This window comes from Podarcis gaigeae (assembly GCF_964106915.1).
Source record: "Podarcis gaigeae genome assembly, chromosome: 1".
NCBI classification, from domain to species: Eukaryota; Metazoa; Chordata; class Lepidosauria; order Squamata; family Lacertidae; genus Podarcis; species Podarcis gaigeae.
Window position 1 is genome coordinate 79,005,926 of NC_139678.1, and position 14,525 is coordinate 79,020,450.

General features: G+C 43.0%; 1 protein-coding gene across 1 annotated transcript in view; it reads left to right on the forward strand.

Annotated features, from left to right (window-relative positions):
• IGHMBP2 (immunoglobulin mu DNA binding protein 2) overlaps nt 1–14,525 on the forward strand; it is a 68,790-nt gene that overhangs the window by 45,352 nt on the left and 8,913 nt on the right. Inside the window, exons 10-13 of the mRNA XM_083756142.1 lie at nt 4,092–4,210; nt 8,073–8,167; nt 8,301–8,424; nt 12,361–13,251. Coding sequence (XP_083612268.1) covers nt 4,092–4,210; nt 8,073–8,167; nt 8,301–8,424; nt 12,361–13,251 — 1,229 coding nt within the window. The remainder of the gene's footprint in view (nt 1–4,091; nt 4,211–8,072; nt 8,168–8,300; nt 8,425–12,360; nt 13,252–14,525) is intronic.

Consider the following 14,525-nt stretch of genomic DNA (forward strand, 5'->3'; position numbering starts at 1 on the left):
TGACACTGGTTAAAAGTGCTGATAATGTTCTTTTAAAATTTTTAAACAAAATGGGCTTGAGTTTTTAAGACAGATAACTGAAGAGGCTGCTCACTGTATATAGAAAAAATACACATTATGTGGTATTAGCAAGGAAGGAATTAATAATGGAGTGGTTTCCTTTGGGTTGCTCTGTAGGTCAGATGTAATGAATGTAGTGGCTCTTTTCCTCTCTTTCCTCTCTTACCCCTATGCCTCATACTCTTAGTGGAATTGCTGAGATGTAATGTTTAAAGATATTCTACCTTATTTTGTCCTTTGTTTTTGGAACACTTATATAGAGTCAGACTGCATGCTATCTTTAGTCAGATTTTGGGGGGGGACTTTGAGTGTTTCTTGCTCTGGGTGCTTTCAGAGATAACTATAAATTGTCATGGTGATGCCCTGATTTGAAGATTGTTTAATTATTCATTTTATTGTTTTCCTTATCCCTTGTTTAATTCCTTTTTTATTCTTCATTCTGCCTTTTACTTTTGGTGGTTTTGTATAAGTAGTATTTTTAGGATTTGAATTTGCAAATGTGATTTGTTGTGTACCTTTTGAGCAATCACCTTTGCCCATAGGCAATAAATGATTTGACCTGGACCCTAATTATAGCAGGTGTATGTGCCTATGTGAGGTATGGCTGGAATTTAAAGGAATAATTATTCATAGCATTAAGGAAACTCTTGCTAAGCTAATAAGGAAAGTACCTCTTCTGTTGTACTCCTTTTATTGGTCAAAAAAAGATTAATGGACATCAAATCACAGCAAGGCAGGACTGCATGATTAACCAAGGGCAAATCATGCAAAATTCATTTGGCACATGGGCAGCTTTGGGCTGCTGTCACAAATTCACATTTGTGCATGAAATCTGTACTTGATATGTTGGTGGCTAAAAGAAAAGAATCTGCCTCTGCTCTTGGCCAGAGGGCGGTAATGAGGGTTTCTTCCTGACAACAAGGGTGAGAGCTTTCTGAAAGCTTCTCCCCTACTAATTTCTGAGGGAGCAACACGCCATTCACCAGTGCAGTCAACACCGCAGCATTTCGAATTATCATGTGGCCTTGTTTTGCTGATTCTTCCCTGGCTTCCTCTGAGTGCTGAGATATGAAGGCTCATAGTAATTTGAAAGGCTCGTATCTTGGTGGATTTCAGGCATATTGAGAATTCAGCCTTCATTGTATATACATGTTATTAATGAATCTGAGAAGAATATTTGGCTCTACACCTTGTAAGGCACTGCTAGTTCCAGCACATAAGACTGAAAGAACTTCCTTGTCAAACAGCTTTTATGCTTATCATATATCTTATTTTAAGATTTAAGGAATATGTTGTTTGGGATATGCTAAACACCAAGACCAAGGGAGTGCAAAACCAAGAAAATGCTTCTGTCAATGGTAATACATGTCTTAAATTTTCTCACAGCAGCATCTGGATTAGTAACCCAAACTCCTGTCTTTAGGATGTGCTTGGACCCAAAATTAGCAAGTATTCCCTCAGTTCTCCCTTCCACCCCTCAGTTCTTGCTGCTGATGTCATGAAAACCACTTTGCCATCATAACAGTTCCGTTAACGCCTTGCAAGCTTTGTTTAAATTTACTTGCAGAAGAAGAAAACTGGTGCATGTATCAGTATGATTTTCTGTGGCCGAAACCATTTTCAGTATATAAGATGGATCTGAAAGCAGCCCATAATTGGCAAACATTAAAAGTCTCAGCATTGTGATGGCTCTGTCTTTCGGCCAATGTGTGTGGGCTGTTCTGCAGCTGAGGCATTGCAGCACAAGAAAAGTAGGGGAATGCTGAAATATTTATGCTGAACTAATCAGCAATTGCTTAGTACTTTAAACATGGAACAAAGGATAGGTCACCTGGGGCCTGCAGGAAAAATGCAAGGGAGAGGCTTCCAGAGGATTTTAATTTGAAACTAGAAACATAGGAAGCTGACTTATATAGAGTCAGACCATTGGTCCATCGGGCTCAGTATTGTTGACCCTGTTTGGCAGCAGATCTCCAGAGTTTAGGTCAGGATTCTTTCCCAGCTCTATCTAAAGATGTAAGGAATTGAATCTGGGACCTTCCAGATGCAAAGCAGATGCTCTTCCACTGACTTTCCAGGCCTTTCCAAAGTAATCTTCTGAACAAGAGCATCTTGTAGCACATGCAGAGTGTCCTTCCTCCCAGGCAGCCAAAGCCATCTTCCAGATGTCTGGAACTGGGGGTTGGATGATTAGGACTGACAACATAACCTCCAAGCAAGTACAAGAGTCCTGATGCACTTCTAGTTTAAACTAAAATAAGTAGCAGTTGGAGGGATTACTCTATTTTCAGGCTTTTGCATTTATATATAGATTTCCAAGCCTGTTCTTCCAGCCCCCAGCTTTTCTCAGAAGGAAATGTGATTTTTCTCTCCATTGGAATACTGTACTTATGCAGCAGATTATCTTTAGAAGTGGCATTCACAAAATCACTCAAATCAAGACTATTATTGAGAAATGAAAGTAACCTGCTGTCATCCTGAACCACAAAAGAAGTATCCTTAATGGTGCCCTTGAAGGAGACAGTTTGCTTAGCAGGTGTGCACTAAGAGGAGACCTAGGAAAGTAAAAATAGAAAATCTGAGCAACTGAAGACTCTTGACTTTCTCCGAAACAAACATTAGGAATAATGATCATTTTCATATGATAAGGACATGATTTAATTATGCACTGCCTGACGTGGTAATCATGTAATGTTGCAGCACATTTTGATGATTTAAATAAAATGGACCACCTTGAAAAGAAGATGGGAGCTCTGAAACAAGGGAGAAATGAGAATCAGTTACTAGATGTTCCTTATTGAGCACTAGATAAATTGAAATTTAAATAAAACATTGTGAAAATAGATTCCCTTTATTCTACTGTGTAAATTAGAAACTATTCCAAACCCTACTGGTATCTCAATAATAATAATAATGATAATGAGCACTTGTTGAAGACTTTCATCTCAAAGGAAGCTTGGGTTGCAATCCTAAACATGTTGCATTGGAGGTATGTTGACTCTGTTTTCAAGGAAAATTATTCGAATTGGGCTTTTGGAGCACATTTTCTCCAAGCGGAATGCAAAGTTAACAAAACAAGTGCAAATAATTTGGGGAAACCCAAAAGTATTGACCTTGAACTGTAATTCTGGGTTTTGTTCTTACTCTGATACAACCCAAGTAAAAAATTGAATTGTTAATTTTCCACAATGGCAAATCTTGGCTCCATGAATTTACACTGGAACCCTTAAAAGTGTTTAGCGTTCAGTGGTTATGAATGCAAGTAAACAACTTTCATTTTCAAATGTGGATTATTAATATGGCTTCTTGAAGTACAAAACTTATGTTAAGTCAATGTTGTATTTGAGGTTATCAAGACTGTGCTTTGTGCCTTTTTCTAATATTGCAGCTGTCAGAACATTGTCTCTTGTAATACATCAAAGGGCACTTCCTTTTGGCTCCAGGTACTAAAATGTACAAGCATCTGCACTGTAGAATCTTGCATCTGTAATTTGGCTCTTTGACACTGTTGACATGTGCTTTTATCTTCTACTTTCTGTATTTTCGTTGATGCTATTGAAAGTTGCGTTGCCATTACAGACAGGAGTTTTGAAGAATTCTTTGTTTAGAATTTTGAAGGGAGAGCAGGAGATAGGTTTAAAGGCACAGTTGTTTTCACCTTGTATCCTCCGTTCCTTTCTTCATGGTTTCCACCCATAATGGCTGCCACTGACCAGCAAAACACAAACAAGTAAGGAAGTGGGTAAACTCTGGCTGCTCGGATATCTGAACCAGCTGTTTGTGTTACCAGGTTTGGGTATAATTCTTTGTGTTTCGATAACTGACATTTCAGATGACAAACGTTCGGATGGTGGGACCTGCAGTCCCACAGAAGGGAGGATACTTCTGCTCTGCGGCCTGACCTATGGAGGTTCTGTGGAATAGTCTAGGTCAATTTGTGTTAGGATTCTAAAACAGAATGAATGTGCTGCTGTTTATACTCATGCTAGTTAAGGGTCATTAACTTATTGTACTTTCTAATAACTTGTCAGGGACCTGCCAGGGGTGGCTTCCACAGAAGAAACTTGCATTCCGTTGTTGCTTATTGATACAGCTGGCTGTGGCTTATTTGAGCTTGAGCTGGAAGATGAACAGTCTAAAGGAAATGAAGGTATTGTTGTTTTACCTGCTATGGTTCTCCACACTCCCACCCTGGAATCAGCACACCCCCCCCAGCCTCCACATTTCAAGTTACATTATCCATGCATGTGCTGTAATTTCAGCTGCTACTACATTAAAAATGTTGCCTTGTGCCTGTGATGTTGAAAGTGGTAGCCCTGGGGAGTTACTGAAGAATTTAGTTATGCTATTAGGATCTTGGCAACCACACATGGAAATGAATATGAATACATCCATGGAAAAATCTTGGGATGTCAAGGTTTAGACATGCTTCTTGTGGTCCTAAGATGGATGGATAGCCTGTGTAAGGCATCCAGTACCTTTCAAAACTCCTTCAGTAGTAAAAGGTAAAGGTACCCCTGCCCGTACAGGCCGGTCTTGCCAGACTCTAGGGTTGTGCGCTCATCTCACTCTAGAGGCCGGGAGCCAGCGCTGTCCACAGACACTTCCAGGTCATGTGGCCAGCATGACAAGCTGCATCTGGCGAGCCAGCGCAGCACACGGAACGCCATTTACCTTCCCGCTGGTAAGCGGTCCCTATTTATCTACTTGCACCCGGGGGTGCTTTCGAACTGCTAGGTTGGCAGGCGCTGGGACCGAACGACGGGAGCGCGCCCCACCGCGGGGATTAGAACCGTCGACCATGCGATCGGCAAGTCCTAGGCGCTGAGGTTTTACCCACAGCGCCACCTGCATCCCTCCTTCAGTAGTAGAGCAGTGCAATTTACATGGGCTGTACATTTGCTACAAAGTACCAATAAGTGCAGAGGCTTTCACAGTACCAATAAGTGCAGAGGACATTTTGAGTCCACAGCTCCCTTGACCAACTACATTCTTTCTGAGGCACCCCTATGGGACTCAGGAGCCCAGTTGTGTCACCCCTTGCCTGCAGAGCTGACAGCCTCTTACCCTTTTTCAAACACCCTCTCTTGGGGAGTGTTCCCTCAGCCTCCTTTCCTTTCCTTTCCTCTCCCCTCTCCTTAGGAGTCCTTTCAGCAGCCATTGCTGCTGCTCCTGGTCTCTGAGCTGCCCCACCACACTGCAAAGAGGTGCCTCCTCACACTGTCCCATAGGAGTCTGGGAAGAGGATGCCCCCAGCCTTAGTGGCCCAACAGAGACTGGCTAAAGGTGAATGTGAGGCCAGCACCTTACCTTGGGAGGCAGCAGTGGGTGCTGCTGGGCCTGCAGGATGGAAAGGCTCCCCTTCAGCACCAGGCCCTCAGCTCCCAGGCAGGCCTTGCACAAAGCAAGGACAAAAGAGGCCAGCGTGGCACCTGTCTAGCTGGCCTCATACTTGTCTGCCAATTCCCAACAGCAAGGGCTGGTGGGCTGGCTGGCTGGGCTCCTTCACCCGCTTGCTTACTCCAAGGCCACCTCAGCTCCTGGCAACCAGCACTCCTTGACCAGCTCCTGAGGCACCATTCACCTGCAAAGCTTGTAGCCAGGGCTGCTGCAACAAACAGCTATGCAAGCCTTTGGGAGGTAGAGACACGAGAGTTCATTAGAGGAGAGAGGGAAGGAAAGAGGGACAGAGGCCAGTGTTGCCCGCGGCACCCCTGACCATCATTCAAGGCACCCCAGAGCGCCATGACACACTGGATGAAAACCTCATTACCATGGCTGTAGCAGAGGTCCAGCCAAAGTATCAAGACCACAGTGTACTGTAGCCAAACAGCAGGTGGAAAAACATGCAGCTGGAGAGGAAAATGGATTGTAGATAACTAACCATGTATGATGAAAATTTCCATTTGGATTCAACATCACTGCACTAGACAAGGTTTATAGAGCCACCTATCAAAATACATCCTTCCCCAAAGACCTTGAATTCTCAAAAGCAAAAGCAGGAGAACGACAGATTATCTAGTTCAGCCTCATGGTCTAGGGTAAGATAATAAAGTACCTTAATGAAAGTTGACAGAGCTTAACAGGGCTGGACCAAGACATTTTACTCCCTGAGGCAAAAAGCAAGATGGTGCCCTTGCCCTGAACAAAGGCTGACTGGGCCAACAGCTGAATTCTATTTCAACACTGGTGACAGGATAGCATCCTTCGCTTCTATCTGGGAACTGCTTAGGAGGAGTAGACAGGGGGCTGCCATTGCTCTCTCTAACACACACACACACACACACACACTCGGCATGTGCTGCCTGAGACAGTCATCTCACTTTGCCTAAAAGTAGGGCCAGTCCTGGAGCTGAGGAGGAAGGGCGCCTGTGATGATTGTTGGATCAGACATCTGTGGTTTAAATAGCACTCTTGAATTGCAACACAAGCTCTGAAGCGATGGGCAAAGTCATATGTTGTCAGCTTGAAGTGCTGGACTCTCCTGGTTCCCATATGGTTTGTTGGTACAGCTTAGCTGAGAGAGCTTTCAGTTCTAATTGCCTTGCCGCATAGCACTTTGTCAGATCTCTCAGTGAACAAGGCACAGACCTTCACAGTTAATGGGTCAGAAAGTGCCTGACCATGTTGGTGGCATATACAGCAATTCTGCTAACAGAGAGAAAGGCCAGTTCTCTGAGTACAGAGAGTTCTGGAGTTATAAATCAGCCTAGCAACTGTTGTGAAGCTCTGTCTCTGTTGCTGAATAAATAGGAAGGTTTCCAGTCTCACTGAGCTCCAGTAGCAGTATTCATTCGGGAATTCTAGACTGCATTTAGGAGTGGGAAATTGGTGTGCTCATGGGACAGGGCTTGAGCCCAGAGAGCAGGGAGGGAGGTCAAATCTAGAAAGTGGGAATCTTCTAGAGATGATTGAGGGAGAGGGTTGCTTGCATGGCTGTCTCTCAACTGGGGGGGAAAGGCTTGGGAGCAGGGAAGCTCAAGCATGCATTAACTCTGGGATATTTTGCATATTGTATGCCCATGGCATGGCTAATTCTTAGACAGGCTATTTCATGCAGGAATTAAATATTACACCCATGTGCAGGTTAGCACCCTGCCACAGTCCTATTCCATGCAGGGTTTCACTGTGAATACATGCAGTACCCATCTTTGCATATGCTGCATGCACATTATGATCTCCACCAGGGGTATCTGATGTGGTGTCATCCAAATGTTGCCATGTTGTAACTGCCATCAGCCTCAACTAGCCTAGCCCTTGGTTGGGTATGATGAGAGTTGTAGTCCTACAGCTTCTCAAGGGCAATCAGCATTGACAACCCTTTATCCATACTAAGAAATGGAAGTGCTGTCTATGTAGGAATTGCGTAATGTTTGAAGCAGCTTTTGTTGCCAGTACCAGCAGGTCTAATTTAGAAACATAGTGAAATGGGCACCAGCTTCCAAAGGCAAATAGCTGCAAGAGCTATGGTCTAATATATGAATTTCCTAACCTATGCGGGATTAGTTCAAAGGCAGATTTCACTTCTTGGAATTGGGGTGGGGTTATCTTGGCATTTTCAACACTGATCTTGCTACCCTTGAGAATGTGAACTGTGATGTGTTGCTTGTATCTGACTGTGTTGTATGGAACTCATAACCATTTGCCCAGCTATTAAAAAAATCCATAACTAACTAGTTTGTTCTAAATCACAGTCTCTGGCTTGTACATAATGCTAAATCAGGAATCTTTGAAAGTGAAACTAAATGCTGCAAAAGTGTTTCTGGTATCCACGTGGGAAAAAGGAAGCACACAATCTCAAGTGTTTGCTTAGTTTCTTTCTAATTTGCGCACATAGCACTAAACCATGGCAAAGCACTTTACTGACTATAAAGACTTGTTCTTAAAGTGGCAAGTGAAAAGCAGCCTTTCACTATCATTGTCTGAATTGGATGCTTTTTAAGTGGAATCTGTCAACTTGTTCTAGGGTTAAATCACTCATTCACAGCTAAGTTTTATTTCTCCCCTTCCAGGCGAAGTGCGTCTTGCCAGCTTGCACGTTCAGGCTTTAGTGGAAGCCGGTGTTAAAGCAAGAGACGTTGCCGTCATTGCTCCTTACAACCTCCAGGTGAGTGTGTCTGCCATGCTCTCAAAAGCACAACATTGCAAAGTAAAAAATTTAAAGCCCTGGGACTTTAGGATGAAGAGTGGGCAATTGTAGTAATAACGTTTGTTGTCCTAGCAACGTCTTTGTTTTTCAGGTGGACATGCTAAGGGAGCTTTTGTGTCATAAGTACCCAGACCTGGAGATTAAATCGGTGGATGGCTTCCAAGGAAGAGAGAAGGAAGCTGTTGTCCTCTCTTTTGTAAGGTCCAACAGAAAAGGTACATAGGTTATAACCTGGAACCATATAGAACAAAAAGAAACTTAATTTGCCAGAATCGGGGAAACTGTTAAAATTGTGTGGTTTCAACTAGCTCCTTCTTTGGAACAAGGTGCTGACCTCTTCTACACATGCTCTCGGAATCAAAGGAGGTGCTTCCACGTGGTGTAATCACATCCTACAGGGGAGTACTTGGGAGTAGCATGACTATGAGGACAGTACCAGTTGGATGAATCATTGGCACCTTACCTCCTGGTTCATGTCCTAATGCATTGGCATCACCCAGTTGTTTTAGCCAACATGATTGTGTTACTCCTGCAGCATGTATCACATCACATGGAAGTGGCTTCCACACTGCTGGGAGCCCATATGCAGGGAACCACTGTCACTTTTCCCAGAGCGGAAGATTCTCAATAATTAACTGTGCAATGGAAAAGCAATTTATATAGCAAAACACTCTCCTTTTTGTCCAGAGAGCCTGGGAATGGGTGTTTCCAAGCACAGGCTGGAGACTCTGGTGGCTAGCCACATATTCTAGTGCAGGGCCAGTCCAATACATTTTGCTGCCTGAGGCAAAGGACAAGATTCTCCATTCCACATCGCCACACACCAGCCTTTGCAACCTGCGGCAGCTGCCTCTCTCTGCCCAATAGTAGGACCAGGTCTGTTCTAACAGGCAGAGTGATCTACGGGGGTTGATTTTTCAAACCAAACCAAACCTGTGGCTATTATTGTCATGGCTATTCACGCTACTACTATCACTTCTTAATATACAGGGTGATTCATAATGAAGTATACAGTTTCCATTACTGTATACTTCATTATGAATCACCCTGTATTATGTCTTAGAAATTAATTAAGAAAGAGCAGACTGTTAATTTAGGCACCTTTGGAGAAGACAGGCAGTCCTTCAGGTAAGCCAGTGGTAACTGCTGGATACTTGTCATCTGTCAGCTCTATTGTAGTGAGTACAACACAGTTGTCCACAGCTCTAAAATTTCCACACTGTATCAAACCTGAACTGACTACAAACTTGTTGGGTGCGGGTGAAAAGCTAGCTTGTTTCCCAGGTGTATTCCTTTTGGAAATACAACAGATATCTCGCTACAGCTGGCAGCATCCTGCCCAACAAAATTGGGGAGTGGAGCATGGTAGGCTCTGCTCAGAGCACATACTCTTTCTGCTTTCATGGCACTAGGTTGCTGAAGTCAAAGCAGTAAAACTTTTCCTTTCTGCTTTTCTTCTATGTTCTTAAGTGAAGTTAGCAAATAGTAGCATGTTCTTCTATTATGATTTGTTATTATTTTCCAGGTAATGCTTGTTAAGCACACATTGGCAACCTAATACACTTTAATTTACCTACAGGCTCTGTTCTGAAATGTTCTATGTCTTCAGATGGTAGCAACAAAAGCCTGCCCCCCTCATTTGGTTTTAATGTTTGTTTTTCTGCTTGTCTTCTGCTTAGCTGCAGGAGCAGGGGACTCAGCTACACCACCCAAGCTAGGCAGCTGAGCTGACTCAACTTGGCATTTGCTTTCTGTTGTTACAGATCCTTGAGAAAATAATTGGAGATCAGAAATAGCTTCTGGAAAAGTCTCATATGTGTCTGTCATTTTTATCCATTGGCTCACACATGTGTGCTAGTTAATTGCCTTTAAAAAATAGCATTCACTATCTTTCCTTCTGACCTTTATGAAAGTTAGACTTGTGTCAATAACTAGGAAAAAGGAAAGTGTAACTGCAAGGCTCTGTGGGAGCTTTCTCTTCCTAATTTCTGCTGAAACAATGTGATCCTGACCTATAGCTTAAGGCCAATTCCATTGCAGACATGAACTTTAGATAGGTTTAGTTAATCAGCTTGGACCATCTGTATGAATATTACTGCTGTTCTGCTTCTGACACTTCAAATCACAGTGATGTGAATCAGTAATGGGTAACTGTGGCTTGTGTGCCACATTAAGCCGCAGAAACTTAAATTTTCTGGTTCTTGGCCATTTAGTGGACTTTACTTCCCCTACTTAAAAATTAAATGGGATGAAGCTGTATTTTCAGCTTGATTTCTCAAATGAAACCGAAGCAATATTGTGACAAAAAAGTCACAAAATAAGTAGAGCTTTAAATAAATGGTTTTGTTAAAAGAGATAGTTGACTAATTACTTGTATTTTCACAAAACAATTAAGTCATCAGCTGAAGTCTGACATGTTTATCTGTTAACTAAATCATAGTAAATGTACCTTTTTAGATATTTAAGAAAGTGTAACGTAACTTAAATATAATAATCTAAAGCTCCTCCAATCACTGTTTAAATGGAATTATTTTTGTCCCTTTTACAGTAACACACCAGAACTAATATAGCCTCAAAAAATAAACCAGTGTGCCATCAGATCTCAGTCCCAGTGACTACAGTTTCCCATCACTAATTAGTTTACATGAGAGCAAACCCCACTAGATACAGTGCAACTGCAACTGAATCATGCATAAAATGATGTTATGAAGCTGCAAGTGGTAAATCAGTTAATGAAACTCATTAATTGGTGAACTGAGGTCCCAATATTGATCCTTGGGAGACTCTACTATCTACACTCCTCCATTGGGAGAACATTTATTCACACTCACTGTTTTCTGTTACTTCACCAGTTCCTGATCCACAAAAGGACCTTACCTCTTATTCCATGACTGCTAAACATGCTTATGAGTCCTTGGTGCGGTAGTTTGCCAAAAGCCTTTTTGAAAGTCTAAGTTGGATCACCTCTATCTATAGCCTTATTGACCCTCTGAAAGAACTCTTCAGCAGGGCTTGTTCTCCTGTATGCTTGGTTATTTCATCTTTAACAATACTTTCCACCTGTTTCCCCATAGCCTTTAACTCATTGAAAGAAAGTTGGGCTATAAATGTATGAAATACATACATTTTCACTTTCATATTCATTTGACCAGCTTAAGCAGCGATATGACCTTGGGAGATGGTTTTGTCAACATAAGTATTTCTGCTTGCCTGATGGAACAATCTCCCCCCTCTTCCCTCCACACTGTTCTAACGGTTCTGCCACCCAAATGCTGAGCCATTGTGGGGGCAGGAGAAGGGGGGAAGCCCCGCTTCACTAGCAGAAGACCTTGCTAGGCTCTTGATAGCAGGACCTGAGTTCAGAAAACTAAAGCAAGATTTCACTGTGCAAAAATGGTGTCCGTGTTCGTAATGATCAACCTGAAGTGCATTTGATCTTGTAGTTTGTTGTGGTAATGAAGTTTAGCTATTTTATTTTGCAGTTCCTATACCTCTGTAGGTATAGGATTATATATTGGGCATAGGCTGCAACACCCTAAGAAACCTCAGAGTTCATCTAGCTTTTGTGTGATAATAAGAATAAGATTGTGGTAATATACTTGTTAATTATGTATTGATCAATGTAGTTGCTGTATAACTCTCTGCTAATTGCAGAAGGGGCCCTTGTGACCCAAAACACATTGAGGTTTATGTATGTATGAATGAATTATTTTTCTACACAACGATGGATGCATTGGTATTGGTTGCTCATTGAATACTGTAATGTGGAATGGTAACTTCAATTGCAGGAGAGGTTCAGTTGCAAAGACTCCAGGTGTCTATTCCAGTGAACAGATAAATCTGGGATTTAGGTCCACCCCTCTGCCACTGACAGCCATCTGGCACCAAGATAGCAGGGAAGCTTGAACAAACCATAGCATAGGATCCTATGACATATCCATTTGGCCTTAAAGGTGTGTCTCATAACAGATGTCATGTCCTGGCATTTTGTGAACATGAGAAATCCTTAGGTCAACATATTAAACTGGAAAATTTAGGAGGAAACGGTATACATTTTGTTGTGGTGGTTGTTACTATTGTTATTGCTACTGCTGCTTAATTTTTCCATATGCTTTTTTTGAGGCCTGTATTATTGTCTTTATGAAATACAGGTGAAGTAGGATTCCTTGCTGAAGACCGGAGACTAAATGTTGCAATTACTCGTGCCCGTCGCCACGTGGCTGTGATCTGTGACTCTCGGACCATTGGCAACCACATTTTCCTTAAACGCCTGGTGGACTATATGAACCAGCATGGGGAGGTGCGCACTGCTTTTGAATACCTGGATGACATCGTGCCAGATAACTATGCTGCTCCCAAGAGCTCTCAGGGTCTGGGTGACCAAGAAAAGAGACTTAAGTGCAACACTCCACTTGCCCCAAAGGCTGATGGAGAGAAGCCAAGAGGAAAACCAGCCAAACGGACTGGGCAGAGGCCCATAGAGGGTTCTGTTCAAAGCCCAGCCTGGGGGGCAACAGTGGATACTGTAGTGAAGGGAAATTCATGTAAGCATGAAGCCAGGATACTGGAGTTTCTGGAGAGCAGTGAGACCCAACTGGATTTCCCTTCGTCATTAAATGCTCATGACAGGTTGATTGTCCACCATCTGGCAGAGGAACATGGGCTGCAGCATGTGAGCACAGGAGAAGGTAGAGAGAGATACATCAGTGTCCGTAAGAGAGGCACTGCGACAGACTTTTCTCTGGAAGATGCTAAGGCCTGTGAACAAGAGTTGTCCTGCAGACCTGCAGGCACCCCCAAAGAATCCCAGGCCTCTGAACATGAGTTAACCTGCAGACCCCCAAGCCCCTCGAAAGACACCCATGCCTCCTGTGAGGAGAGTGGAAGCCATATTAGCAAGAAGAAGGTGGATCTGAAAACCCTGCACATGGAGCGGATGCAAAGGGAGAAGGCCAAGAGAGAGGAGAGGGCCAAACAAAGAAGTGAGCCAAATGTAAACCTTCAGGAAATCACTGGGAATAAACATGGAAGTGAAGCCAAAGGTACATTATTATACCATCTTGGGATTTGCCATTCTGTAGCAAATTCCCTTCCTCTGCAGAGCTTTTCTATTTGCATTTTTAAAAGGAAAAAGTGATGATACTTCACTGCTGCCCTTTCTTTTGTCCCATATTTAATTGAAATTCCTTTGCAGAGGCATTCCAGGGTATGTATCCCTCGGGCATCCTTTGGGAAATTCCAGGCCAGAGCAGCAGGCGATGGGAGTCCTCTGCTCCCAGAATGGCTTTAAAAATTGATTGCCGCTGCTATGTTGTGCCTACAATCCATTTCTCCCCTTCTGCTCTGCCTGTGACAGGCTTTTCTTCTGAAAGCAACTACTTTTGACAACAACCAGGAATGCAGTTGAAGTTAGTTGTTCTGAGACACAGAGATTATTCATCCAATAGGTTTCCTTTGAAGGGATCAGAAGAATGCCAGGCTTTGGTTTTGGAAATATGACATGTGCCTCTGCCCACCCCAACCCTTGAAAGCAATAACTGAGATTTGCAGACAAAAATGACCCAGGGCTCAGATTAGCTTGCTCCGTGGAACAGTTGCTTTGAGTGTTGTGCAGGTAGGAAGAAAAGATGTGAAGCTGGCAGCCATTCCACCCCCTCCCCCAAGGCAGGGTTTTATCTGGCCCATGCTGTATAATCAACTGTGAAATGATAATATTGCCTGGATCTGCATGTTTGTAGAGGCAGTATGTCAGTGAGGAGGAAGAACTTCTCAGCTCAAAAATAGATCCGTAGAAGGGAGAATCTCCATCTGCCAGTTTAGGAGAATGGGGTGTGTGGGTTCGTGCGTTCGTTCGTGTATGCTTCATATGCATACATGTGCACACACTCCTTTTCTCTTACGGCTAACTTTGAAGAGAAGTGGAAACCTCCACACACAGAGAGAATTCACTTGCTCTTGGATCTGTTTAGAAGCAGCAAATCAGCACCTAGTGTATCAATCTCAGTGCTGTGTAACACAGCATATTTTCTTCTTTGCCCAGTTTATCTTGCTTGAACATTCTGGGTAGGGATTTCATCTTGCCAAGTGATACTACTTGCTTCTGCATGGTTTACAAAGCCATCTGTTCTCATGTGTGTGCATATGAAGACAGCCTTCTGCCATTCCATACATCTGAGGTTGCGATTGCTCCCTGGGTTTCTGTTTTTGCTGATCAACTTGTTTTGCAGGCTTTACTAGGGGACTGGATGAACACACCTGCGCCCCTTTTATTCCCATGAAAAAACACTGTGTTGAAATCATAGAATCTTAAAAGTTG